This window comes from Lagopus leucura, unplaced genomic scaffold (assembly GCF_019238085.1).
Source record: "Lagopus leucura isolate 7727_CA_CO unplaced genomic scaffold, USGS_WTPT01 Super-Scaffold_100008, whole genome shotgun sequence".
Taxonomy (NCBI): domain Eukaryota; kingdom Metazoa; phylum Chordata; class Aves; order Galliformes; family Phasianidae; genus Lagopus; species Lagopus leucura.
In genome coordinates, this window is record NW_024962265.1 from 28,812,989 (window position 1) to 28,840,105 (window position 27,117).

General features: G+C 37.0%; 1 protein-coding gene across 3 annotated transcripts in view; it reads left to right on the forward strand.

The window, feature by feature from the left end:
- TMEM117 (transmembrane protein 117) overlaps nucleotides 1-27,117 on the forward strand; it is a 194,150-nt gene that overhangs the window by 73,649 nt on the left and 93,384 nt on the right. For all 3 annotated transcript variants that reach the window (XM_042872858.1, XM_042872859.1, XM_042872860.1), the window contains one exon: nucleotides 8,792-8,891. In XM_042872858.1, coding sequence (XP_042728792.1) covers nucleotides 8,792-8,891 — 100 coding nt within the window. The remainder of the gene's footprint in view (nucleotides 1-8,791; nucleotides 8,892-27,117) is intronic.

Genomic DNA, 27,117 nt, shown 5'->3' on the forward strand with positions numbered 1-27,117 from the left:
TTTGTCAATCCAGTTTCATATTTCACCTACACTTCTTCCTTCTTTTTTTTTTTTTTTTTTTTTTTTAAAAAAAAAAAAAAAAAAACATTTTACTTCCCCTGTTGCATTTCATTTTCTTTGGTTTTGGCTGATTGATTATCACTCTGTGGTCATTGTCAAATTCAATGTTTAGTAACTTGGTGAACCAAGGGATCCCAGCACCCATGGTGCAGGTGTAAGAGCCATTCGTGTCCATGAAATAATCAACTGAGCAGAGACAAACATCTGTTCCTAGTAAGATTTTCCAAGAACCTCTGTTCCATTTTTTAGGCCTTGCTTATATAGAAAACATAAATTCTGTCTCCTAGAGGACCTGTGTTTTCAGTTTACTTCACCATTATCATATATATACATATTAAAAAATTACCCACATTCTGCATACTATGCCTATGTGTATGGTGAACTTTCATATTGTTTATACTAACATAAAAGTTTTACATTAATCTCATTTAACAACTGCTAAACTATGTAATGATGTGAAGAAAAAAATGAAATGCTGTCTTCCTTCTCCAAACTGTTTGAGATGATGTATAGTTGCATATACTTTATTTTATTGAACTCAAGTGAAAGGACGGAGAAAAAAATCTTGGCTGTTTTAAAAGAATGTCTGCACCAAACTCTTGGCTGCTTTAGCACTGTGCTATATGGGTGAGATCTTCCCATAATAAAAAGAGACCTTCTGAGCTATAAGTCCAGAGCAGTCAATTGTAAAGAGCACCTTCTCCCTAGTGCCCTTTAAAATTTCACTTGGATACACGAGTAAGCCTTGTTTTTGATAAATAGGTTTAAGTAAATATGTTTAAATAAATGTTACTTAAAATAAACTATCTTTAAATAATTTATGAAAATAAGGCCTTGAGCAATCTGATCTAAAAGTTATTCCATTTAGTGGGAGGAGCTGAACAAGATCGTCCTTTGATTTTCATTCCAGCCTATATTTTTCTATGATTTAAGTGCTTTATAAATTATTACTAATTATTTATTTGATGCATCTTCCAAAATGCTAATAGCTGCTTGAGAAATCTTCACCTCCTTTCCAAAATTTTATTCAGTCCAATGTCTCTTGTTCTAATTCAGTCAACAACCCATAAGTTCCACTGCAGCTATTACATGCCATTCCTTTTTTAAAGCATTTCTGCAATGTCCATGCCATCCATCATGTCATGGATTTTATCACCTCCTGGTCTTCATCCTGACTTCTTAATTTTAAAATATTACTTGTCTTTGTAGAGGAAAAAATCGAAGAAATACTTAAAGATGTTATGTTGGTTGAATTGCTAGTTCTACAGCCTTTACGCTTCTGAAGTATTATTCATGGTTGCAATGATCATGATACATGATGCTAGAGTTGTTCAGATAATTTAAGATAATCATTACAGGTCCTACACAGGCTATTATTTTCAATGCAGACTTAAAACTTTTATTGTCTGGTTCATCTGTTAACATGAGAAGTTTCTTGTGAAAAAAGAATTATTAAAAGGAAAATAGAAAACTGATAAATATTTTGCTGCAGATATAGGTAAGCCTCAATTTACCCTGACTTTTACTGAAGGTCAAGTGTTTTCCTATCTGTAATCTCTGAATCCTCTGAAGCTATATCAGGCCTTATTTTGTGTTGTAGTTTGAGGTAGAAATACATTTTGCTGAAAGAAGAATCTCTCATAAGAAATGCTATTCCAAAGTAGTGTGGACATAAAATGTTTTTTTTCAGTATCACAAGAATTTTGGAAAATCAAAAATGATTTTCTGTCCTGAACCAGCAAAATATATTAAAATCTTGAAAGTGTTTATGATATGTAAGTTTAGAAAGAAAGCTGAAATGTTCATAGAAAAAAAATAAAACAAAACAAACAAACCTGAATCTAAATAACTTTAATCTTGATCTTTGGTTTGATTTTTTTTTTTTTTTAATTTTAGAACTAGACAGTTTTGCATTTTGAAAATAACCTGTTATTTTAATATTTCTCAATTATGTTTTCCTGGTGTATTAGAAGTGTCATTTGAAGGAAAATATGACCTGCCATTTTATAATAACATTAAAGTTCTTCTGACCATTCTTTTTTCTCATAACTTTGACAAAAGGGACATGTGCTGGTAGCAGTGGCACTACAAGCACACAAGCCAAATCAAATATCCTTAGATCTTGTAGAAAATGTAATGTGACTGGGATTTGAAATTGCTGTTTAAAGTCTACGTGTCAGAGAAATAGCCTTCCAGCCGATGTCTGTGCTGCTTCAGATACTCTGATGTCTCTGCAGCAAAACTCTGGAAACAAAAATGTCAAAATGAAAACTTACTGTACTGTACTGATGTATTGCAGAAAAAAAAAAAAAAAAAAAAAGAGTATTTGTAGCCTATTTAGCAGCAGTTACATTCCTTCACCACACGTTTATGTAAGTTTGGTTCAAATTGTAGGGTGAGCCATATGTCATATCTCCACTGCTTAACAAATGGAAGTCCGTATGTAGGTTGCATTCAACTGTACTTCAAATTCTCAAACTGAAACTCCATCCAAGGAGGAAGTTTTTCATCCAGAGGGTGGTGACACACTGGAACAGGTTGCCCAAAGAGGTTGTAGATCCCCATCCCTGGAGGCATTCAAGGCCAGGCTGGATGTGGCTCTGGGCAGCCTGGTCTGGTGGTTGGCGACCTGCACATAGCAGGGGGGTTGAAACTAGATGATCTTTGAGGTCCTTTTCAACCCAGGCCATTTTATGATTCTGTGATCCAAGAGGTTGCTTTTAAAAGCAAACACTGACCCAGCTTTTACTGTAGTGAAGCACCTTGTCTCATCCTAGTCATGGATGTAGAGATTCCTGCAGTGCCTTTTAGCATTCAGAGAAACCCTAAGAGTCCCCTAGTCCATGCTGAAGAGGCAGTGAAAGAAAGGCAGTCCTTTGACCCCTTGTCATTTAGTTGCATGATGTTAGTGCAGCTTCCTGAAAATAAAGTTTTCACTGCAATTCACTGAAGTATTGAATGTTATCAAACTACTTTGTGAGTATAGTTACATCAGAGTCAAAAAGTTGCATGTAATAAATCTTGTTTGTACTTTGGCAGTCTTTTTTTTTTTCTTCTTTTTATTAAGTGAATCTTTTTATTTTTTTCTTGCAATTGCCAGTTCTGAAAACTTTGCTGTGCATCTCCCCTTCCCCCTTTCTAGCTCTACTAAAATGTTGACTCTGGGAACAGGTATGTGTAAGCCATATCCCATCTGAGGAGTTCAGGCAGTGCAGTGTGATTCAAAGACTTACAGATATCTTGTTTAGTATATTAAAAAAAAAAAAATACTATGTTTTACTGCATCTCATTCTATATTACTAATTTAACTTAAAATTCTCAAACACATTACCTGTTGTATTCCTGAGTTTATGTTAAACGTATTTTCAAATTTTAGTAACTGTTCTTTTTTTAAATGCCACTTGCTAAACAATACTCTCCATTGTGAGATGAAGTAGTGATACTCAATACACAGGAAACACCTCATACCATGAGCGAGAAATTCCAATCTGCAGTAAAGGAGCTATATAAAGGCTGTAACATTTTAAATTCAATCTCAACTTACATTAAGCATTTTAATTACATTGTAGTTTTTATCTTATCCAGAATCCTGTCCTAATCTGTGGAATCCATTTCATTTCTCTAAAAATGGAGAAAAGTGAGCTGCTTCTTATTTATGAAAGTTAGGAAAGGATACATCACTCTTGAGTCCAACAGCTGGAGCACAGGATGTATAGCTTCTGTTGCCCCTCATGTAAAGAAATTGAAATACGTATTTCTTACGCTCCTGAAAGAACATCACATGTGCAAAACCACTCTCCTACTAGAAGCTTGTCTTCATCTTTTCTTACTATGTCTGACAGTGAGATGTACTCCTCTGATGTGGGAAGGGACTGAACTAGTGTGCCCTGGAACAGTGACTGGCTCTCATATGCTCCCTACCGTTTAATTTAGATATGTGCTCTCCTACATTTACAGACAGAAGTGTGATTGCTGCTTTTTTTCAGTGGGCCTTGCCTATTAAGGCAGGTTTGCAAAACACTTCACAGATGGAGCTCTGCAGGCAACCCAAGTGGAGGAATAACTACTTTATGGATATCAATCAATACAGGATGTGAGCAGGAAGCCAAATTGCTTATTCCTGTAGAGAGAAACTCCTCTACATGCCCAGCAGCAGAGCTTTAAATGGCTTGGGAACCTTAAAACCTAAGTTCGCAGAGAAAGTAAGGCATCCCCCCTGGGCCTATAGGCTGATGAGCAGAGGTTTTCAGAATCACAGTTCTGTTGCCTGATTTAAAATAATAATAATAACAATGATAATTTGTAAACAAGTTACCAACAAGCAGTATTCAGCATCAGTTCATTAGTCTCAGGTATCTTGCACTGGGCCATGAATCTGTCTCAAGGGAGCCCTGCAGTGGCCAAGCTGTTATTGAATGCTGGTTTTGTTGTGTTAGGAGATTACCCTGCTGAGCCTCATGCAGCTGTTAACTCTCTGACACTCTGTCAAGCAAGGTAACTTGTTCAGTGCGCTCAGAAGGGCTAGTGACTATGTGGTTGTCTGTACTATGGGCAAGTAGCTACAATTTAAAGCCATTTTCCTTATGGCATGTTGGCCTATAAAACGTAGTCTAGTCTCTGTGCATCTTCTTTCTTGCGACTCCAGCTTCTAGCAACAGAGGAATATATTTTCAGCTGAGCTACATTATTCTCATTTGCCATTCTGTTATTTTAGAGGGCCAAATATGGATCAGGAGCTGTGTCTTCAGTCTTTTGTGTATGTTTTCAATTATTCTGTTACTCTTTAGCTCTGTGAAATCAAGAATAACGGCAGCTTGTGGAGATATGTCAAAGCACATGCCTCTTTGCAAACTGTGAACTTCTGTGCTGTCCCTTGTTGGCCATTGTCAAGGCACTTCACTTTGTCAGGTGCACCAAGATGAATTCAATAGATAATCAGCTATTTAGTGGGACTGCCAGATAAGAAAGCTGCCTTTAGAAAATCATGTATTAGACTGCTGAACATGTACAGACTTACTATGGCTCGAGATAAAAGACATCTATGCCCATTCCCCTCTTGGAAGCATCTCAAGCTACCACACCATGCACACAGTTATTGTAGCTGTACAGAACGTGCCATGTGCTATATGCCAGCCCTGTGCCCTAGGTGCTGTGTAAAAAGCCGACTGCACAAAGGTCCCTAAAATGGCATTCAATCCCTGCACCTAGGCAACCCTAACCTCCCATCAGTGTCAGTGCTCTCATTGCAGTCCATGGGGATATAGGGTCTGGGTTGTCAGCTTTGTCACAGAATTTACAGGCGATATAGATCCCTTTGGATTATCAACTGGAGAATGGAGTATAGAGTATGTCACAGTTCTTGGAATGAGTTAGTCACCTAGGTTTAACAAAAGTTTTTGGTATATGAACATACTGTTTTGACATGCTAACTATCCTGCAGTAACAAGGTAAGCATATCCTTCACCTAGCACATCTACAGTAGGTTACTGATAAATCATGCTCTAATCCCCATTTACTTTTCTGATTAGGACTCCACTGAGTGTATGGATCCCTGGTTTACACTGGTGTGTCTAAATTCAAGCTAAATCCCACACTTATGATCCTGTTTCAGTGTAACAATGTTGTTAGCATCACAGTGGCTTGTACATCAGTAATTAGTAGTAGGTTTGTTCCAAGTATCAGTTGAAAAATTGTCCTTTATATACAGTATTCATAAATATGGGCTTCTAAACATTTAATTATTTACAGATATCCTCTCTGTTTCTGAGGAGCTTTTTACTTTGTTATGAACTTTAACCGCAGTGTTTTTCCTGTTAGTGTTTTCTTAGGTTGTGCTACTCATGCAATATGAATGTGCCTTGCTACAGAATTTAAGTATGGCAAAGCAAACAGAAGCTTTTTGACAAACTATATAAAACTCAGACTGACCATGGAAAGCTAGCTGAAACCCAATCACCCAATGGCCATTAACCATCCTACAAGGTGCAGACAAGGGTCTTAGCTGTGAAATGACAGTAACCAGCTACAGAAAACTGCTTTAACTACAAGCTAAAGCCAGAAAACTGTGCAGATTTTTCCACAATAGATACAGTACTATTACTTCTGTTGCAGGTGAAAATATGTAACCTGGTGACATCATCAGGCACACATGACCTTTTAAAAATGTCAGCTACTCTCATTTGTATTTGAATTAAAACTTGAAAATTAAAACTAGATGCTTTTTTCATTTTGATCCACCAAAAAAACATTTATTTTATTTTTTTTTTGAAAAGTGAACTTTGTATTTTGAGGCTAAAATAATACTGCAGAGAATGGGATGTTATGCTAATAGTTCATAAAATAGAAGTGTATTTTGTTACTATTTCTAACAAGCTAATGACGGTCCTAAAAATATTTGCTGTATTCCATAAAAGGTTGTAATTTTATTTTAATCAGTAAATGCACTTGAATCTTGCAGAGATTATGCTATTATGGGTTTCTTTAAAATAACGTTATTTTGCTCTGAAGCTCACTCAATTTGCAGACTTAGCATAGGCATTGATTAGTTATAGAATATGGTGCACAATTTATACTAAGCATTTTGGATGCTTCCATGTTTCAGATGTTCAAGTTTCATATTTCAGAAATGGCTGTGAGGATGATCTGATGCTTCCAAAGCCTTTCAAGGCATTTGATTATTGTCTACCACTTACCTGATGTTATTCTAAGGCTTGAGTTACTACATTCTTGAAAACAAGTGACTACATGGAAAATTTCCATTTCCACTAAAAAAAAATTGTTTATGTCCAGTGTGGTATTACTTCCACTTGTTAATACCTATACACGGTGATTATTTGCCTCTCAGCCTTTTTAGATAAGCAATCGTGCATACATCAGCCTGCCACTGCTCCTCACAATGAGCAGTGGGGCTGTAGGAGTTAGCTAGGTGGCTGTTTTTCAGGAGTGCTGAGTAAATGTTCGGCTGGTTTCTGTACACCTGTAGTCATGTATAATGCATATTTCAATGCATATGAGTAATGGGAATAAAAAAAGGTGAGAACCATGGGGTTTTTTTGCATGTGTTTTACATGAAAAGGTTGCTTTGGGGGGCCAGTCCTTACAACTGATGTTCATACTGTATGTTTTTTGTTAATGAGATATGTCCTTAAGCAATGCAGACTTAATTATTGTTCACCTTTACAAAATATTACAAAGCTGTCATACTGAAAATGCAGGGAAAAAGGGAATTTTAAGTGTTTTACAGTTATACTCTCCCCATCTCTCTGCAACTGGAAGATGTATTCTTGTGTGATCTTACGGTCTTCTCTAGGAATTTGTTATTTCCCTCTCTTGGAGAAAGGATGTTGGAGCAGAGAAACTTTAGACTGACCCAGTATAGCTGATCTTGTGTTCCGGAATCCTTATTTGCAATGCAGCACATTTACAGCATGAATGATCCTATTAACCACATGAAAAATAATTAAAAATAGCTTGGAAAAACTGCCTCTATTTTTCCCCCACTCCAGAGAAAATGTAAGCCAGCATTTATATGCTGTTCATCTCATTTAAAAAGTGAGATTTTTTTTTTAGTAACATGTTATCTGAAAGGTCACCAAATGTATTTAATCAAAAGAGCCATTAGAGTATGCCATTTTATATGAAACCATTCATTGACATCAGTATTTCTACTCTGCAACTTAACAACTCATATCTAAGTAGCAGCACAGTGCTGTGCATTAATTTGTGTGATCAAGACCCAGTATCTCAATCGAAAATCTAGATTTTAATATGACTGTCCCAACAAGTGGGATCAAGCTTGCGCTGGTCCAGTTGCTCAGATATGGTCCACTAGATCCTCAATTACGTTCTTGGGTATATAGTAACGATAAGGTTTGAATAATACAACGATTGTAGAAGCTGCTACATGCAACTGGGTTGTTGTGCACAGCATTATATAGGCAGTGTTTCCAGGCATCTTGAAAACAGTTTCATTATTCAGTGTTTTAGTTCCTGAGGGCAGTCATGTCTTCCTAAACACTATAAAAGCATTTGAGCAAAGAATGTGACCATATTCAAAACTGCACGTTCTCCCAAAGAGCTTTTACTCCTCCAGGTAACTTTACCCTCTTGCTATAATAAACTTGGGTGTTGAGGTCAATTTATTGTGTAAGGATTTTATTTAAACAGAATAGAAATACTTCTTTTGGATTTAAATAAAATATATCTATGGAAAGACATTGTATATGTCAAAAAGTCACTGGTTTTCACTGAAATTCTCTAATGCTTCTACTACTGTGTTAAAAAAATATGATTGTATAGCTGGTGGAGTTGAAAGTCAGGTGACTCAATTATCTCTTTGAAGAGACATTAAAGATTTTCATTTTTCTTCAACAAGATTTTGCAAAGTTACCAATACTGAGAATGTTGCAATGCCATTTGTACAGGGGAAGAGGTGAAAAGTGTAAAATTGTTTTTATTTCTAGAAGCCTTGCATAATCCTAAAGCCTTTACCTGTCACTATTTTAACACCTTCAGAAGAGATGTGGGCTGTAAAATCACATTTCCATTTCTAATTGAAATTGACCCATCCTCGTTCAGTACTGTGTCAAGGTTCAGATCTAGCAGAAAAAGTGATTATGCAGGAAATGGGAAATCTTTCACAGTAATCATAAATTTTGTCGCTATAGCAAATTCTTTATAACTACATTAAGCAAACGTGTGTAGCTTACAATCTGTGTTCTTTTTTCCACAGTGCATACATTATAACAGACTTCATGGGCATCAGGAATGAAAATTTTATGAAGGTAGCTGCAGTTGGGACTTGGATGGGAGATTTTGTCACAGCATGGATGGTAAGAAATACAATATTACATTTTAAAAGAGAAAAAAGGTGGAGTAAATTTCTTAGTTTAGGGAAGAGAGGAAAGGATAAGGACTAAAACTCAGCTTCTTGGAGTATTCAAATGTTTCAACTCAGGGAAATAGGAAACAAAGGCAAACATAGGTAAAGAAGCCTAATGGCAGGATATTTAAGTTAGCTGGAAGTCAGAGAGTGTTTCAGGAGGTACAGCACCACTTTGTTCCTTCTGTTACGAGTGGGAATTTTTCTAAGGACAGCAAGGGCTTAAGTAAAAACATCCTGGTGGCCCTGTTTTGCTGTGAAATAACATAATGACTTGCTATCTGGTAAAACAGAGAGTAATACCTTAAAATAAACAAGTCTAATTAAAAGGATTAAAAAGAAGAAAAAATGACCGAATGATGTGATAAAGAATGATGGAAATAAGGGAAAGCAAGCAAGCCATTTACATCCCGGAATTTGAAAGTAGCCTTCGTTTGACGCGAATCTATCAGATTAAATTTGTCTCTAGTTTAAAGGTTAGAAGAATAAGTTTTTGCAAAAAATTAGATGTGTTTATGAGTCTGCTTTTCTCTTTAATTATAAGTATTAAAAAAGTTATCTCCTGAAATAGGGGCTACCCACATAGCTCCTTAGTGAAAGAGAACCAGAAAATGTCAGCTGGGAACTAAAATGAAGCACATCCAAAGTGTTCTTGTTATTCAGGAAAAGCATTTCTTAAACACAAAGCGGTAAAAAGTGAATTCTTGTTACTTTTTTTTTTCTTTTTTTTTTAGTAAGATTATATTTTTCCAATAACTGTAGATTAGAGTTTTAACAATTGTTGACTGTTACATTAGTCACTAAAGGCACTACATTTGTTTATACTGAAGAAGACCATGATTTTCAAGCTTGCATAATTTGTTTTATTAATTAAATTAATAACTTTTCCCTAATGATTCACTGCTACCTCAATTTTTCTATTCAAAATGATCAACATAATTCTAGGGAGATTCATTAAAACAGGCAACATTATCCAATTGTGAATGCTTATCATGTATCACATGAGCGCGGTAGGAAAATATCTCAGCACAGTGTGTAGAAAGTGTTATTTTAGGCTGTGGTATGCGTTAGGAAAAATCACTATAGAAGTAGTTTCAAATAAGAATCACTGTAAGACTCTTAAGAGTATGCTCTACAAAACTGCAGGAATAGTCTGAGAAGGGAATCTGAGCTTATGTCAGTTTGTCATGTATCCTCCACATATTTTGAACATACTGTATAACAGACGGGAAAAAAGCATGAATGATTTTTTCAGCATATTGTTTAGATGTGTCAGTAGTTTGTCTGAGACAAGCTATGCTTTGTGAAATGGTAGCTACAAAAATCAAGTACAGAACAAATCATTTATACATACGAGCTTACAAAAAGGAGTCAACACATGCTGAGACTGATATTGACTATTAATGTGGATTTCTGGAGAATCAGTAATAAAATTCATGGCTATTTCTGAAAGCTTTCAGCTTGACCCCTGATGATGCATAAGCTAAACTGAATTGAGAAGGACATATGTGTATTAGAGTTCTGACAGCACGTTATGTACAATTCACACTGCATTCCAGTTTTTCAGTCTCTCTTTTCTCATTTGCTCCCCAACCCTCCCCCCCACCCCCCCAAAAAAAAAGGTATTACATGTGGCAATGATCCCTTCCTGTATACTCAAAGCTCTCCCAGGTCTTTTCAGCGATAGAGGTAAAATTGGATTGTACCAGATGAGATTCTATTGGAGTAGACTAGGAAAGATTGCTAAGGCAGTTTGGGGAGGTTGGTTGTAGCCACTGCTCAGGAACTGGCTGGGCATCAGTTGGTGGGTGGTGAGCAGTTGAGTTGCGCATCACTTATTTTGTATGTTCCTTTATTGTCATTATTATCTTCCTTATCTACAAAGCGGTAACAGAATGCAGTATAAATGAGGATGAATTTTCAAAAAAGTCACAATTCCTGGCACTGCAAATTCACATTTTCTCAATGACACATGATATAGACTGTCATCACTCCTGACATTACTGCCTTACTTTGCTGACGTTTAGTATTTGCTTCCCTTTCCCTCTGTCATTCTCCCAAGTTCCCCATTGCCAAAGAAATTTTTGAAGTATTTGTAGACTTTATTCCCTGTGTCTTTTATTAGAATTGTCTGAATGTAAATTGAAATCAAAATTGGATTTGGAGGGAAGGCGTATTCTAACAGCCTTTGAAAAGTGACATTCAGTTTAAGTCATTTTAATTTTGAGAGAAATGCCATGTTACATGGTGCTAATGTGAATGCTTCTATATAGAGCTGCAATCCACGCTTCCATCAGCAACAGTGCTTTTGACTGGTGTGTCAAACCCCTCATGCTTTTCATATGCAAAGATTGTCTGAAACCTCTTCAAATTTTTGATCTCAGATGTTCAGATCCTCAGAGAAAAAGAGAACAATGAGATTGCTTCTGCAGTGCAAAGTGTATGAATCAGTCTATGGAACATACAGTGTTAAAGGGCAGCTATATCTCGGAACATCAAAAGAATGTGCATGGGCAAGTGTAGAGGTATTAGTAGCACTGGAGAGTGGACAGCATGCACGCTGATGAAGACCTCCATTGGTAAAGTGCACTCAAAATTTACAGAGTAAAAAAGTTTGCAGGGTACACCCAGAGCATATGGGCAATGTGTAGCGCTAAGGCAATATTTCCATCTTAGTGCTGGTGGTTATGATTTGCTCTCTGTAGATGAGCTGTCTCTCATAACCTCAAAATCTTGCTCCTGGGCTATGATGGCCCAATGAGGCCCATGGTATCTTAATGTAAAGCTAGAATTCTTTTGCCCCTTGTGAATTACTTTACGTTTATCTACAAAATACTTCATCAGCCATTTTATTTGCTAGGGACTTCCTTCCGTAAGGACTTTTCTCAGTTCTTCATGGTCAGCACAGTCATCATCCTTATTACTTGAATAACTTAATATCATTATAAAGCTTTCTCATCTCACAGCTCACTCGTTTCACAAGGATACTTAAGAGTATGATGAAGAACTGCATCCTCTGCACCAATCCCTGTGGAACTCCACTAGTGACCTCTGTCCATTGCAAGAGCTATCTGGCTAACCTGCTTACCTTCTCTTTCCTGTATTTTAACCAGTTATTTATCAACATAAGGACCTTTCCTAAAGCTCTGACTGTTGGATTTCTATAGAAGCCTTTCATATGGGTTTTTAAAAGCCTTTAAAACATCGAGTTAGGCTGTTTCAGCCACATCTCTTTTATAAATGTGCTTTGTTGACCTCATTCAGTAATCCCATTCTGAAATATCCCCATTCCTGATAGTTACGGAGCCAGCCATTTCACTTAGCATTCCTTTCAGAGCCTCAGAGTTCCCTACTGCCATTAAAGAAATATTCAGATGATGCTGAGTGGCCCTGAAATTGCTGTTTGTATGAAAAACAAAGTCCCAGCTCAGGAGCTGTGAATGTGCTGAATAGTTTGGGGATGCCTTCATGTGGCTACTCACTGAAAGATAGAGAGCTAAATTCCTACTTCTTAAACCTTATGTGTATTTGCCCTTATTTTTATACATTTTCTCTTAAAACTCTTTTGTATAATCAGCTGGGCATGGTTTTGCAATTGAACCAAAATTAATGTGGGAATACTTTGTTTTGTATATTCTTAAATATAATGAAAGGGGCAGAGGCAGAGCTTGAAAATGGTAGTGTCACCCTGAAAACACAAATGTATCTTCTTGTGGTTAAAGACCAATATTGTGAATATGTGTATTTTAGACACAATCAACCTTTGGACATATAACCTCTCTTCCATGTAGCACAGTCTTTTGGATCTCTTAGGTCTAGATAAGGAAGGTCTTACCAAGCTTTGAATATTTCCATAGTTAGGTGGCTGTTTTTAGTCATAATTTTGGACCAGAAACCAAAAGTGGTGGATGTTTAATTTGAAGCTGGACCCCTCTTGGCCTTGCTTGATACACCTTTTCTCTCCTTTTGTGCAGTACAAGCAGTGGATACAGTACAGTTTCCTTACTTTGTGATAGAAATATTTAATAGCAGTAAATGTATACTTGCTTAAAACTCTTGACCTTGTAAATGCTGGTGTGACCTTTCTCTATAAATCAACATAATGCTTTAATATACTATACAGTATAGTATATTAAATTATGTGTAATTTATTATTAATAAATTACAATTATATAAATTAAAAACATAATTTTAATAATTATTAATTATGTTAAGCAGGGTGAAGTAATGTAACGCATACATTATGCTCCAGTAACTTGATTTTATTTTCTGGTAGATATCCAGAACCTGAGGATTATACACTGTCCACTTTATTCTTTACTTGTTTTTGTAAAAAGAGCATGTGCTTACTTGTTGACATTGCTTTTTTTTGCAAAACTATTGGCAGAAAAATTTAACAGTATTTGGAGGTATTTACTTTTCATGGTTGCCATTGAAATCTTGAAAAATATGATATATTTCCAGAATAGGAGAACAAGTTATTGAATGATTTTGAAGTGCTCCCCTTGTGTACTTTAAGACAAAAGATTATTCTTGTCCTCATTTTTTTCTGAGACATGGGTACCTATTCTGACATTCTAGTGGAATGAAGGATTCGTTGCCACTCCGCAGAAATTAGGTTGATTTCTCTGTTTTTATTTCATCTCATAGTGTGTTTGTGTTAATAAGGCATTTTCAAAGGAAGTGAGCAACCTTGATAGCGCAGATACCGTCACGTTACAAAAGATAACAGAAGCACCAAACTACTGCAGTGCCAATAAATAAAGAATAAAATGCTAGTATGATTAAAAAATGAAAACCTTCTTTAGTACTGGGCAGGGCATCACTATAAAAGAATGATGAAAGGAAATGTAGCATGATTGTTAATAATAACCTTCTGAGATATTGTACATACTTTATAAAATGATAGCCACAGATGTTAACTCTTGATTGTATGAGTCTTGAAGAGGGATCCTTCTTTCAAGAAAATACCGTTCTGCAAAGGCTAGTGTATTTTTTTAATTTAGAAGCAGTGAAAACTCTGCCATCTTGGTGCTTGTTCCATGATAGTTGGGAGAGTCAGGAGTCTTGAATGAATGACACCTTTTCTAACTCATTCCTCTGTCATGGACTGAGCGTGACAATTCAGACTGTGATCAGAGTCAATCTTCTTGATTGTTTCTGTTTCACTGACATATCAAATGACAAAATAAAACTCTAATTGAATTTGCAGTGGTGTCTAAAATACTGTATAGCTAACAACTCCACTGTGCTTCAGTAGTGGAAATGAAATTGAACACAGAAGCGTCAAATGAAAGGAGCAAAGTGTATGACAAATTACTAAAATCAGTGCACAGGAATGTGAGTAACATGTGGTAGCATGTGGCAGCATGCTTCTTTCCATTCAGAGAAGCAAGCACAGTGCCAGTTGCTGTGTTTCCATTTTTACTTTTCTTCCTCTTCGTAAGGGTCAGTCCAGTTGCAGAGTCATTCTGTAGCTACTTGTTCTATCTCTAGAAAATACCGTACACAGTGACATTGGCACAACTGGCGTTTAAACGCTCAGTCATACAAAACCTGCTAATTCTGTGTTTTCTATTTTCTGGGGCACAAATGTGTACACATCCTGCTCTTCTTTGTGGCTGGTATATAGTTATATAAGGTGGAGTGTGTCTGGTGTCATCTGAGTTCATCTGATCATCCCATCAAGTCAGATTGCACTGTTATTTATTCATTGATTGATGGTGTAGCCATCTGTTCTTGTGCTCTGGATTATAATTATCTGCCTTTTCAAACTCCATCTTTTTTTTATATTCCCTGTTACCCTGTCATATGAGTTTTGACCAGGCATTGCCAGAGGTGTTGCTTCATCCTTCTCTCTTTCCCAGCCAATGAGTTCTTTCAGCTCATCCTCACAGTAGGTGCCTTTGTTGAAGATAAGCATTTTCTGGACTTTAAGACATATCTTGTTATATCTACCAGTAAAAGCCTCACTATTTTCTTCTAGAGAAGACTACTTTCAGTTTTATCTCAGAATTCAAGAGTAAGAATTGGAAGGCCCAGTGTTGTGCCCCAAAATTTGTCCTAGGATTTCAATGAAGCAACCACACATATATCAATGATGTAAGAATGATTTGAATGATCAAATGGTTATCTGACACCTTCCTGTGGCAAGCAAAAATAGTTCAAGGATTTATTTTAAATATACGGGAAATTTCACCCAACAATTTTGTTTTTGAAGGAGTGTGAACTCTGTGCACATTTCTGCGACCTTGTACACACATTTATTGTACTGTGGATCATCTTCTCTTCACCCTGCATGTGTTCGTGCATATTAGTTCAGTAATCTTGAACCTGGTGAGCACTGTAGCAAAACTCAGCATGCATGCTGGGCCTAGTGAGAGGAGTGTGCAGGCTGTGCAGAAGGAGATGTTGTCATTCATCGACAACCTGTATCTGGTGAGTGGCTTTTGATGAACTCAGGAAATTTTCTGTTGCTTGGGGTGGTAGATCATAAGCATGGGAGAATTAGCACACCTCCACCCTATGGCCTGTATGACAACAACTGATAATGAGAGGAATGTAACTGTGAATACAGTACTCAAAATTACCTGAGAAGATGCTTGTCTAGAGCCTAATAACACTAAAGAAGAAAACTGTCGGTTAGATTAAACAGTAAATAGGAAATTGCTGAGAGACTTTTGAAAAATAGAAGGAATTATCTTGAAATGAGTGTAGAAGAAGCATGAAAACTTGAGACTGAATAAAGGAAAGTAGCGGAACAGAAGCCAAAACTTAGTTCGACTCTGCCAGAAGTCATCCCACTGCCATGGTGTGCTGTCTGGCTGGGCAGGCAGAGCATGCTCCCTTCAGACTGTTGTGAGCTGCACATATCCAACTTTGTTCTGACAGCGCACAGTGCACCAAGCAGGGGCCTGGACCTTGAGTGTGCGTATATTTGTGGGGTGCTCTTTCTGGTATGTGAGTTAGCAGATTGTAGGGAGTGAATGACATGGACACACACGAAGCAGGAGCGCTCATATCTGCAAAAGGAGATGTGTGCAAGTGGGGGAACCCATGCTACTGGGAGGGGTGTATGTTCTTGTAACGTCCATGTCTGTGATACCTTAACTATGTGTCTGTCATGTGTATTGTTTTGAGCTTTTGGGAATTAGGCAAAGAAGGATCTCAAAGAATGTTAACATTTGCTAGATGCCAAGCATTGTGATTTATCTGTTATAGTGCTGGCTGATTGCTGATTAATGATGTATCATTAGTAAATCAATAAAATATTTTGATTTTGATTTGATCTAAGCCTTGTGAGTTAAGAAGTTTTTCCCTGCAACACTTAAGTATTTTCAGTAATCTGAAGAACTCTGTCTTCTTTGTCAATAAATGAACACAAAATAAAGATATGTGAGAATGCTGTGATTGATGTTTCAGGCACTCTGATGTTATTTACATTTGATCCAGAATTGGAAAACATAGAGGAGTGGACTGAGAACATGTTTTGAAAAACTAGGCTTACTCCATGGTAGTTCTTTTTGCCTTAGATATAAAGAAGTAATGTCAGATCTTCTGTTCCCAGACCAAGCAATGCAGTGGATGAATGGTCTTACCACAACAGTTACAAGCTTGCTTAAGAGATTGTGTTAATTATCAGTAAAGAAGTTCAGAATCTCAGCTCAGTCTTTAGTCAAGCTCTTCACTCCCTTTTCAGATCTGAATCATGATGATAATATGGAGTTTTCTACTGAAACCAAAAGTTTGCTGATGGTCAGTCAGGGTTCACCCAGCAGAATCCCAACACAGTAATCCCAACACTGAGTTTCTGCTATTCTACAGTGTTTAGTGCTCTGGTGGAACATATCCTGGTGTTCTTCCTGAATATAATACATTTTACAACACAACCTTAAATTCTTTGTGCTTTCAGTTTCCAAATTTTACAGAGTTAGAAAAATTAACATACTTACATACTTGTTTTTCCCTCCTTCACTTCATATCTGTGGGCTGAGGTGTCAAGACGGATGTCTCTTTTTTAAACTGACAACAACAGAAATTCCCACAGTGTTTGTGAAGAGATTAGAAACGAAAAAGTTAGTTAGACCTTGCTTGCTGAGACTGACCATGTTGACAACAAGCTGCTTCTTAGAAGATTGCTGTGGAGCTTCTTGCCATCACTGGAACACTTGCCAACTGCAGTTCAAGTTACTTTCCTTCTGGAAAGTGTCTTCAAGTATTGCCAAAAACCACAAAGACCTCTCTCAATTCTTTCATAAAGCTTTATACTATACACAGGTGCCCTGATTGGTGTGGTAGCTAGTTGATGGGCAATCTTGCTGTTTCTTCAAGAACTAATTTATCACCCAACCTCAGTCATAGATCAGGCAAATACCTGAAGGCAAAAAAGGATTTTCTGATAACTGGAGCTCTCTGAGATGTGTGGTCCTTGCATGCATTTATTTTCCATCCTTATTCTTATTTCCCCTAGAACTGTTCCATCTACTGCTTGCAGATTGTGTTGGTAATAAGCAGTATGTGTTTTGATATCTTGGGTTATAAGAATAAATGGATAGATGCTCAACAGCAGCATGTTCTTTCAGAAGTATCTGCTCTGTAATTCTTTCATGATTACATATCAGTAATGTGGGATCACATATGAACTGTATGTTTTGAATAGCCCTGGTTTTGGTTAATAATGTGTTTTTACTTTTTTGAAGCTGCAGTTGTTTATATGGAAATAAGACTTAAACCACTAAAGACTGACTTATTCTAAAAAGGATTTAATATGAGGCTAGAAATGACAGTAGACATTGAGGGTTGGAGTTATCCAACTACATGGGTGTTGAAGTAATTTTTCTGGGTTTTGGTTCAGAGAACAAGGTACATTTTTAGCATTAATTTTCTGATTACTCAAAACCAAAATATAACTATTATGTATAAGGATGCTGTTCTGTAGTTCCATGTGGTGATATTTCTTGAGTTAAAAACAAAAGGACACCATTCAGAATAAATCAGGTACTGGAACATATCACTCATTCACCTTATCTACCATCCTGCATCCTGCACCAGTCAGTATGAGATGCTCACAGTGAAAGTTAATGCTGTGCCATCGTAAGGGTGGGCATTCTTTGAGAGGGTCTAGGAAGACAAAAAGTAATATGAGGAGTGCAAAAATGTATTTGTTCCATGAAGCTTTAAACAAATACAGCCCCAGCTACTGTCAGCAGGGAACACTGCAGAGTGTTGTACTTCCAGCTGCCTAGGTGAGGTTTTTACTATCAAAGCAAGGAAACAGTTTCCTCGTGGGAAGAGAAAAGATAGTGATAAACAAACAAGCAAGCAGGCAGGAACAAGATGCATCTGTTCTTTACTGGGCAGAAGTGGAGCACAAGAGGAGGCTGAGGAGGTGCAGGAAACTGAAAAAAGATGTTTACTATTTAGAAGCTATTGGGTTTTTTTGTTGTTTGCTTTTGGTTTTATTTTTTTATTGACTGCCCTGGCACACACCACATTCCTCTGAAAATCTGTAACTATCTGATTTGAAAAGTGAAGTCAAATCTCTTCATGTAACATTTATTGGGTGATTTTCTGGTATTATAATATTGAAACCAGTGCTGTTTCTTGCAAAGACTTCTAGGATAATGGTTAGAGTGAGATAAGACTTTGTATTTGTTAATGCTTCCTAACTGATTTCGCTATTAAGACACAGAAACCTATTTCTGACTTAACTGTGTTCACTTAAGGACTGAAAGATGCAACAAGTAGAACCAACAGGCAAATTAGAATTCTACAAAAATAGTAGAAAGTCCATGACGACTTGCCCTGAACTGCATGATCACAGTGTGCATCACTGATTTCAGTGCTCAGTGGGAGTTCTGTGGTTGCTTTTTCTGTTACATAGACACCTTCTGCATGTAGGGGGTGAGGAACTCAACGATTTGAAACAGAAGGGGAGAGTGCAGTAGCAAGCCAAGACCTGACAACCTATACAGTGATGTAGTGGTGTGCTTAGAAGTGAAGGTGACTGGTTTCTGGCTGTGATGTGTGGAACTGGCACTTGATTCCTTTTAACCCTAGACATATTTGTGCATTTTTTTTCCAGGCATAGTCTTTCTTTTGATTTCAGAGCAGTGATGATCTGTGTTTTGGAATCTTCAGTGTTCTGAGATGCTTTAAAAATGGATGAAGGATCATGTCAAGTATTGATGGGAGCTATTCTGCTCTTCAGATGTGATAGGTGAAAGATAGTTCTGTCTTTTTCAAAAGAGAAGGTGTAAGGGAGAAGATACATTTTCCCACATATCAAATCTTATTCAACTGATTTGTTTTGTAGCTTCAGTTAGCCCTCTCACAGTGAGTCTTGGAGTTCTACATTAATGTTTCCTCTTTATCATATTCTGTTTTGCTCTTTTTCATGTACAGCTGTACTTGCTTCTTGATGGTGTTTATACAGCAGATCTTGACATATCTTGGTTACGTGTCTTTAGGAGCTGAAGTCAGCGTACTGTATGAATTAAAGAGCTTACGCAGCAGTTCTGCATTGATGTGATGTACTCCTTAACGAGGGTGTGAAAGCGTGGGTGTCAGAGGTGCTGCAGCACTGGGGCTCTAGAAATAACGTGTTCTTATTGAAGATCTTTCAGTACAGATGGCAACTGTGTAAATTGTTGGAGTCCCAAAGATGGACACTTCCTTTCTGGAACAGTTGTCTGGCTGTGCTTGAGCCTGGAAACGCAAACCTTTTTCACTGACTGGCAAAAAATAAAATAAATAAAAAATCTTGCTAGAAGCAAAACTGAAGCATTACTTCAATAAATCTGAGATGTGTAATGATAAACTCTATAGTGGAATGGGAAGGGGATAAGGGGAAAAAAATATTTGAACTAACTGTGTAAATTCAGCCAAAGATCTTTAGTGTACTAAATAGATGGTGAAATAAGACGTTCTGAATCCACAGGGAGAGATTAGCAGCAGATGGCAGTGGTACACAGCAAAGCATTTCTTTAATTCTGAATTCCTTTAGGTTATGTAGGATGGACTATTGGAAACTGTTAACAGAAAAGAGGAAAAAAGGCCATTTTATTATGAAAAAACACAATACTCTTGTCTAACAAAATGATGTATAAAATCCCTGCTCCTTTACAAGGGACAGTTCACTTGAAAATGATACAGAAAGAAGAAGTTATTGCTAGTCTTAAACTACGTTATTAAACCACTGTATTATGAAGTTGGAAGAAGCTGCAGTTGCCTCTGGTGTCAATTTTTCTTCTGTATAGACTTGTCTCCTCTCTTTACACTTCTTATTTGACATTCCCTATAGTGTAATCATCGTAACTCAAATCAGCGATGAATTCTTATTGTTTCGATTTCATCTCTGATGCTCTTTTATTGGGAAAATACATTTTGAGTGTGGTCAGAAAAAAATAGCTTGAATGCTTAGGTTGCCAGAATGCATTCCTTTTGTACTGAGGTACATCTGAAAAATCAAGAAGGTTATTCTCATAGTAACTACAGTACCTTGAAAATGGTGTCTGGTGTTCCCATAAGTCAATTCAATCCACACATTCTGAAGATCAGAAGAGCAATTAAGCAAATGCCTGTATAACTACAGCACAGAATTAATTTCCCTGTATGGTACTGCATAATACATGAACTTGTTTACAACCAATTGTGTGAGAAGTCTTCTCTTAATCCAACCAGCCAAGAAATAATAGAACCCTTCATCAAGTTGTAACTGCAATCATGGACTCCACCTTGTATATAAGGAAAATGGCAATAAAGCTGAGCATGAGATGGGGAAATCTTAGGAGATGTCAAGTTGGGCTTATGTTCAGATTTTGAAATCTAAACTTAGGATTATGATCAAAAAACATGGAAAAAATTGCCTATTGAAACAGTTTCTTAAAAAAAAAAAAAAAAAATTGCTTCCAAAAACTTGTTTCTAAAACCCAAGTTTCTAATGACTACAGCAGAATTACCCTATTTCTTCTTAAAATTTATTAAAATAAATATTAAAATAAAAATTCAATGTGTTTGAGCTAAAAATTATTTAACAACTTCTTTTACCAAAAGGCTTTCAGTGAGTCGACTCTAATCTTTCTTAGTTTCTTTTTATTGTTATTTTACATTACTTGAAATGGGATCTTTAAGGAGTTTCTTAATGGGTAGAAAAATTGTCAAGTTTCACTTAAACTTTTGTTTAAAGTACCTTTAAAGTCTCCATTAAACAGCTATTTTTGTAATTTCTTGCAGTACTATGCTTTTCCAAATCACAAACGAAATCACTGCCTCCTACACTGGCAGTAATAAAAAAAATTTTGCATTTTGCAGACATTAGGGATTGATCTCAATAGCAATTTGTGGAGATAGGTATGCAAATATCCCTGTTTTACAGGAAAGAGCTGAAGCAAAGAAAATGCTTACAGATTAAGCTTTTTCAGACCAATTTAATCAGGTGTTACCCACAGCTGCCGATAAAGTTACACTGACCTTTTATTAGTGTAATTGATGACAAAAAGATTTATTTTATACAGCAGATTGTCAATCCTTGTATCTTGCAGTCAGAAATGCTTTGGTGTTTGTCTGGGTCATGTATAGAATTGGTGGTGGAGATAAAAACCTGCTCTCTGCTCCATCTTTATCCCATCACTGTCTTCCTCAAGTCTTTAAGGAAAATTATTTTCTCTATCTCCACTGATGGCAGTGTTCCAGTATATCTAAATGGTGCCTCTGCCAACAGTAACTTCTATAGAAAACTGAAATGGCATCTAAATGCATGAGAGAATCACAAGCAGGAGCTGCTCTGGGTTTTTATCCTAGCCAGTGATGAAAACATACCTTAAGGTTTCTCCTTGCCTGTAATCAGATGAAGGGATATTTCCAAGTAGTGGATGCATTGGGCTGTACTTGCCCTTCTCTTGGCTTAATCTGTGTGTAAGTCACAGAACATAGTGCTGATTGTGTTGGCTTTTTTTTCCTGTGAAGACTTCTGCCACCCTAAAACCTAATTTTGTAGTAAAGAAACAACCTAAATAGAGTATTTGACAATGGGACCTACTGCAAAACGGTCAGAGTGCTGTCAGAAGGGAGGACAAGTCTTGTAGGTGTTTGAATCCATCAGTGTATAATGGGCAAAAGTCCAGCTCTAGGGCAGGTGCAGCTCAAGTTAGGATGTCTTACTGTTCTCATAGGCAGGTTAATACTTTTCCCCCTGAAAACACAGTTTCTTGGCCTTCTTTTTATCTCTTATAGACCTTGCAAATATCCACAGCAAATAATGGAGGAAGCTTTATGCCACCACTTTGTGGTTTTTTATACCACTTGACGTTACATCCCTAAGTTACCCATTTGCTAAATGATCCTCACTATGGGAAAAGCTGAAAGTGGGAATATTTGCATATTTGAGTTAAGACCTAACCTGGAGAATGAGCACCAAGTGGCGGTTTGATCACAGAAAGAATGTGGTTTATCCTTCATGAGCTGCAGATTTTGTCTTCTTTATTTGAATTGATTTTTCTGGACTACCAGAATAATCAGTGGAGAGAAAAAGATGTGTAAAGTGCATGGAGTATAGTGGGCATTTGAAATCATGCAAATAAATCATATTGTAAAGCTGCTTATTTTTCTCAGCTAAACTGAGAAGAAGAAAGAACTGAAATAAAAGAACTGTTGGGTGACCAACTTAGCTGTTTGCATTTATGATACTAAAGTTACGTGTCTGAATGCAGGGGATACAGAAATGCCAGAAGTTGTCCCACCAACAAGGCAGAGTTAAAGCATAGCAATGTTTACTTGCAAACATGCCCTTGGAATTAAGGAAGGTAAAAGAGTACTTCCAGAATGGCACGGCTTTCCTGGTAAAACGTTAAAAGAACTTCACATAAAATTTGAAGTCATGCAGTGGTGAATGAAATCAAACTGTAGTGAAAATAAAACATAAAAAATTCACGTACTACAGCACTGTGAAATCAAGGTCTGTGTGAACAGCAGTGGGAACAAGCGGGACGGTATATCCTCCAGAATCTGATACTTTATCTTTAATTAACAAACTTGTTAGGAAGAAATGTTGCTTAAGTTATCTACATCTTCAGATTGATTTGGGATTTCTGGATGGACATTTGTAAATAAAAACTTGCATGTGAGCACACAGATTCAGTACTCAGAGGTATCTTGTTTGTGTTATCTTACGATCAATGGAAAACAGCCTTAATTTATGTGAGACAACCAGATATTATTAGTCCCAGAGTACCCTAATCTGCATAAGACAAACAAATATGATTTATGTATTACTAAGCTGGCCTGTGACCACAGAAAGCATCAACTTGTTGATTTTTGTTGAATCTTTTCTCCTGCAGTGATTTTCTGGCTTTTTTTTTTTATTGGCATGGCCAAAGACAGACTGGGCACATATCATCCGCATGCTTTGCTAAGCTACAATTTATATTGCTTTAACCTATTTCCAAGGTTATTTATGCCATTTAGTTGACCAGCAGCTGTTAAATGAATTTGAGGAAGCTTGATAGCCCTGAATCAGCCACGTGATGATCCAAACCTGATATTTGAGAGTGACTTCAGAACAGATGCCAACACTGCCTGATTATTCCTCCATTAAGCAATACTTCTGGTGTCTTGTCAGGTCAGATTTACATCTTGTTTTGCCTTTGGAAAGGTTTAGAGATTTGAGAGCTGGTGATCTGATATAGTGAGAGCACTATGCCACTCTAACATTGAAGGTTAAGTGCTGCTGCTCTGCTGGGTTATTGAAGGCTTGTTTGGTGCTTAGAATGGAGCTTTTATACTGCTGTAATGAAAATTACTGACAAATTACTCAGAAATGTTATAAAATTCCAGTAATTTGACAGGAAGGGATAACCAGAAGGGTACTGAGAAGTTGGCTGTGATATGGATTTTATATTAAAGTCTCTGAAATCTAGCTATTGGCTTATGAGATCATAATCTTTTCCCTGAGAAATTAGCTTTTTTCCTCTTAGGTGTCTTTTCTAGCATCTCATCCTTTATCATTCATTTCAAACAGTCACTGTGAAAAAGATGGTCATTCCCTACAGATGGTCATTCCCTACGTTCCCTACTTCTGTCTGTGTGCCTGTACCCTGCTATATTCATACTGGTTCCCAAATATCTCTCAATCTTAGTTCTACCTGTCTCTCTTCCTGCCATCCTCCTTTCTGTATACCACATGTTGATACTTTAGACCCCTTCAGGTTTTTCAGCTTTCATACTTTGTTCATTCCAAGTCTCCAAGCCCAGCTTTGTTAGACTGAACAGCCTCACAATACATGCTGAACTCCCTTCATTTGGAATTTAAAATCTGTTGATTTAGTTTATGATGCCCTCGTCTTTCATACTTCTTGTCTGTGTTCTGTGACATCTCTGTGCTGTAAGACCTAAGGCACTGACCGTCTCTTACTGATGCTTTTTTATTTTTATTTTTTGCAACTTATACAGTGCTGAGGGAATAATAATGATTATAAACATTAGTGCTGCCTGAATTTTTTAGCCTTCGCTCAATTGCTTCACTCTTCTCTTGTGTCTTGAGCAAATCCTGCTCATATGTGTGTGGTGTGATTTCTGTTGTGGTGATGTTATTTGTTCTGGTGCTCAGAGGCAACAGCATACAAGTGTACAGCTCTCACAGGCAATAAGGACCAGCCCTGCTGTGCAGTCCTGATACGTATTCTCTTTTATCTGTGTGTTCCTATTCAGACCAGGAGAGACCTCTCTGTCAAATACATCCATAACTTATATATGGTTGTATACCTTTTACATGAGTTTTTAACTGAAGTAAACCACAAGACTTTCAGTGTAACAGAATTCTGGAGATAGGCAGGAGTGCAGGAGGGGCTTGACCACAGCAAGGCACTAGTAGCTATAATTTCAAAACAAAATTAGAGGAAATTAAAGAAGACACAATGGGATACATTAACCCTAGTGTAACTGTTGTCTTGAAGAGTTGCACAAGGTAGAAATTGGTGAATGTTGTTCTTTCTCTGCAATTAAACTACATCTTTATACCTGCTGTTCACAGTGATACACAGATGCTAGCTGAAATACTGGCTGCAGTACTCCAGAGTGGGATAGACTTGTCAGAGAACACTCAGATTAGCATGAGAATTTTGCTTTATGAAAAACAAAATAATTTCTAAAAATATAATGCATTTCAGAATGAAGTATAAATGAATACAGAAGATTAACCAATTTTTGGAAGAGAAGCAGATTAAATCAGTTTTATTCAAATAGAAACAAATTATAAAATGTAATGCTAACGTGGGTTTACTTGCTTCACGTCATTACCATGTGTTCACAAATAATGTTATTGGGCAGATGAACAACATGGCTCCCTTACGGAAGCACTCCATGTGCTCTCCATCTGACTATAGCTTATACAAGCATACTGAGTGTCTCAACTATCAGCAGTTAGTACTTACAACGTTTTTAGGAAGTCCTTATATTGTCAACACAGGTTAAACATGCTGATGAAGTTAGGAGAGAAAATATTTTTAAAAGTGAAGAGCAGAACATTGAATCAACGTGTAGATGTACCTACACCTGTTCCAAAGTTTGATTGACCACACTAGAATGATCATCCCCTAACTGTTGTCATTACATTGGAATAAAAAGCAGTGTGTAGGTCAAGCATACGCACCATGGAATGAGGGGCTCCTTGAAGGGCTATAGTACTAGTATGTATAGCACTAGTAGATCCTGATTCAGTTTCAGTTCACTTATAAATACTGAATCCAGTCCTCAGCATAATTTCACTGAGGTCACTTGGAGGAAAATTTGAATTATTCATTATGTTCTTAAAAGTTTTTGAAGAGTTCACAGTCTATTCCGTATAAAATTCTGATTTACTTCGGAGAGCAATGTTGATTTTGCTCTTGGGTCTCTGCTGCTGCCCATAAAGCATTCAGGCAATGTTCTTGTAGTTTATGATGTCAAAAGTGTAATCCCTTGAGTGAATTATATATATTTGTATTCACACTAGGTCATCGTATTGCCCGAGGGTTTACGGACAGTCAGATTGCTTCCACCAACTGACAGGTTTTTAAAGTCTGGGCAGTAGTTTTCCTCAGATGCTCATATCTCAGGTATGGGTAAAGTGTGATGTCATGATGACGTGGGAAGAGTGTTAAAAGTTCAGTTCTGTTCCATCTGATTAGAAAAAAGTCTACGCCCTTTTTCTTTCAACCCTTATTAAGGCAGGTATGATTTTTCTATGACTGAATCCCCTTATCCTTTTAAAAAAATAATCAAGGAAATATTTCTGTCCATCTCAAGCACTCTTCTGTTTAAATGCAATTCTTTATGCAGTCTTCTTGGACTTTGATATTGCTGTTGAGCTGTTCCTCACTGTAACAGAAAAAGCACTTCATGGCAGAAGGGGATTGAAGCATCTTTGCTAGTAAGGTATAGGTATATATAGGTAAGGTATAAACAGTCTTCCAGACCTGTTTTCTAGTCTAGTAGTAGTACAGTAGGAAAAATTATGGAAGGGTATTATTCATCTGACCTTATATGTCTATTTTGTATTTAAATTTGACACTTATGATACACTGTAGTGGCTGGCACCCAATCCTTTCAAGGCTTGAAGGCACCCAGCTTTTCAGGTTAAATACATGATTATACTTTCTGCTAGACTGGAATCTCTTTCTCTTGTGTGTTTTTTTCCTATGGAAATATGGAAAAAAAGCTTATTAAATACATAGTTTAGGGTCTTTTTTTTGTTGCTCTCATTTCTGTTGTGTTTTTTCCATGGTTTGATTGAGTGGGGATGGGACAGTTACTGGAGAGATAAACTAAAGATCTGGGATTTGCAGCTCATCAGATGTAGTCATTTCCCTCTCTTCGGAGTGATATCACTCTCATGGAAATTTAACTTAGGTAAAGTTAGATCTTCCACCCTGCTGAGCCTCTTCTCTCAGCTGACAATTTCTTCATTCCAGGAGAGCATAACTGTCAGAGGAGGTCACTGCTGCAAAGGGGACGGCAGTCTCTCCAGTACCTTGGGCCAGTCCCACAGAGAGTTTTGAAGACCACAGTAATGACCTTCACCTGTACCCTGAAATACGGAGGAGTCTGCATAAAGAGCAAAGTGCCAGGAAGATGTATTCACAGAGGCTGTGTTGCTAAGCAAACTGGCAGCTGTTTTCAGTAGCAGTGAGAGTTTTTTACTC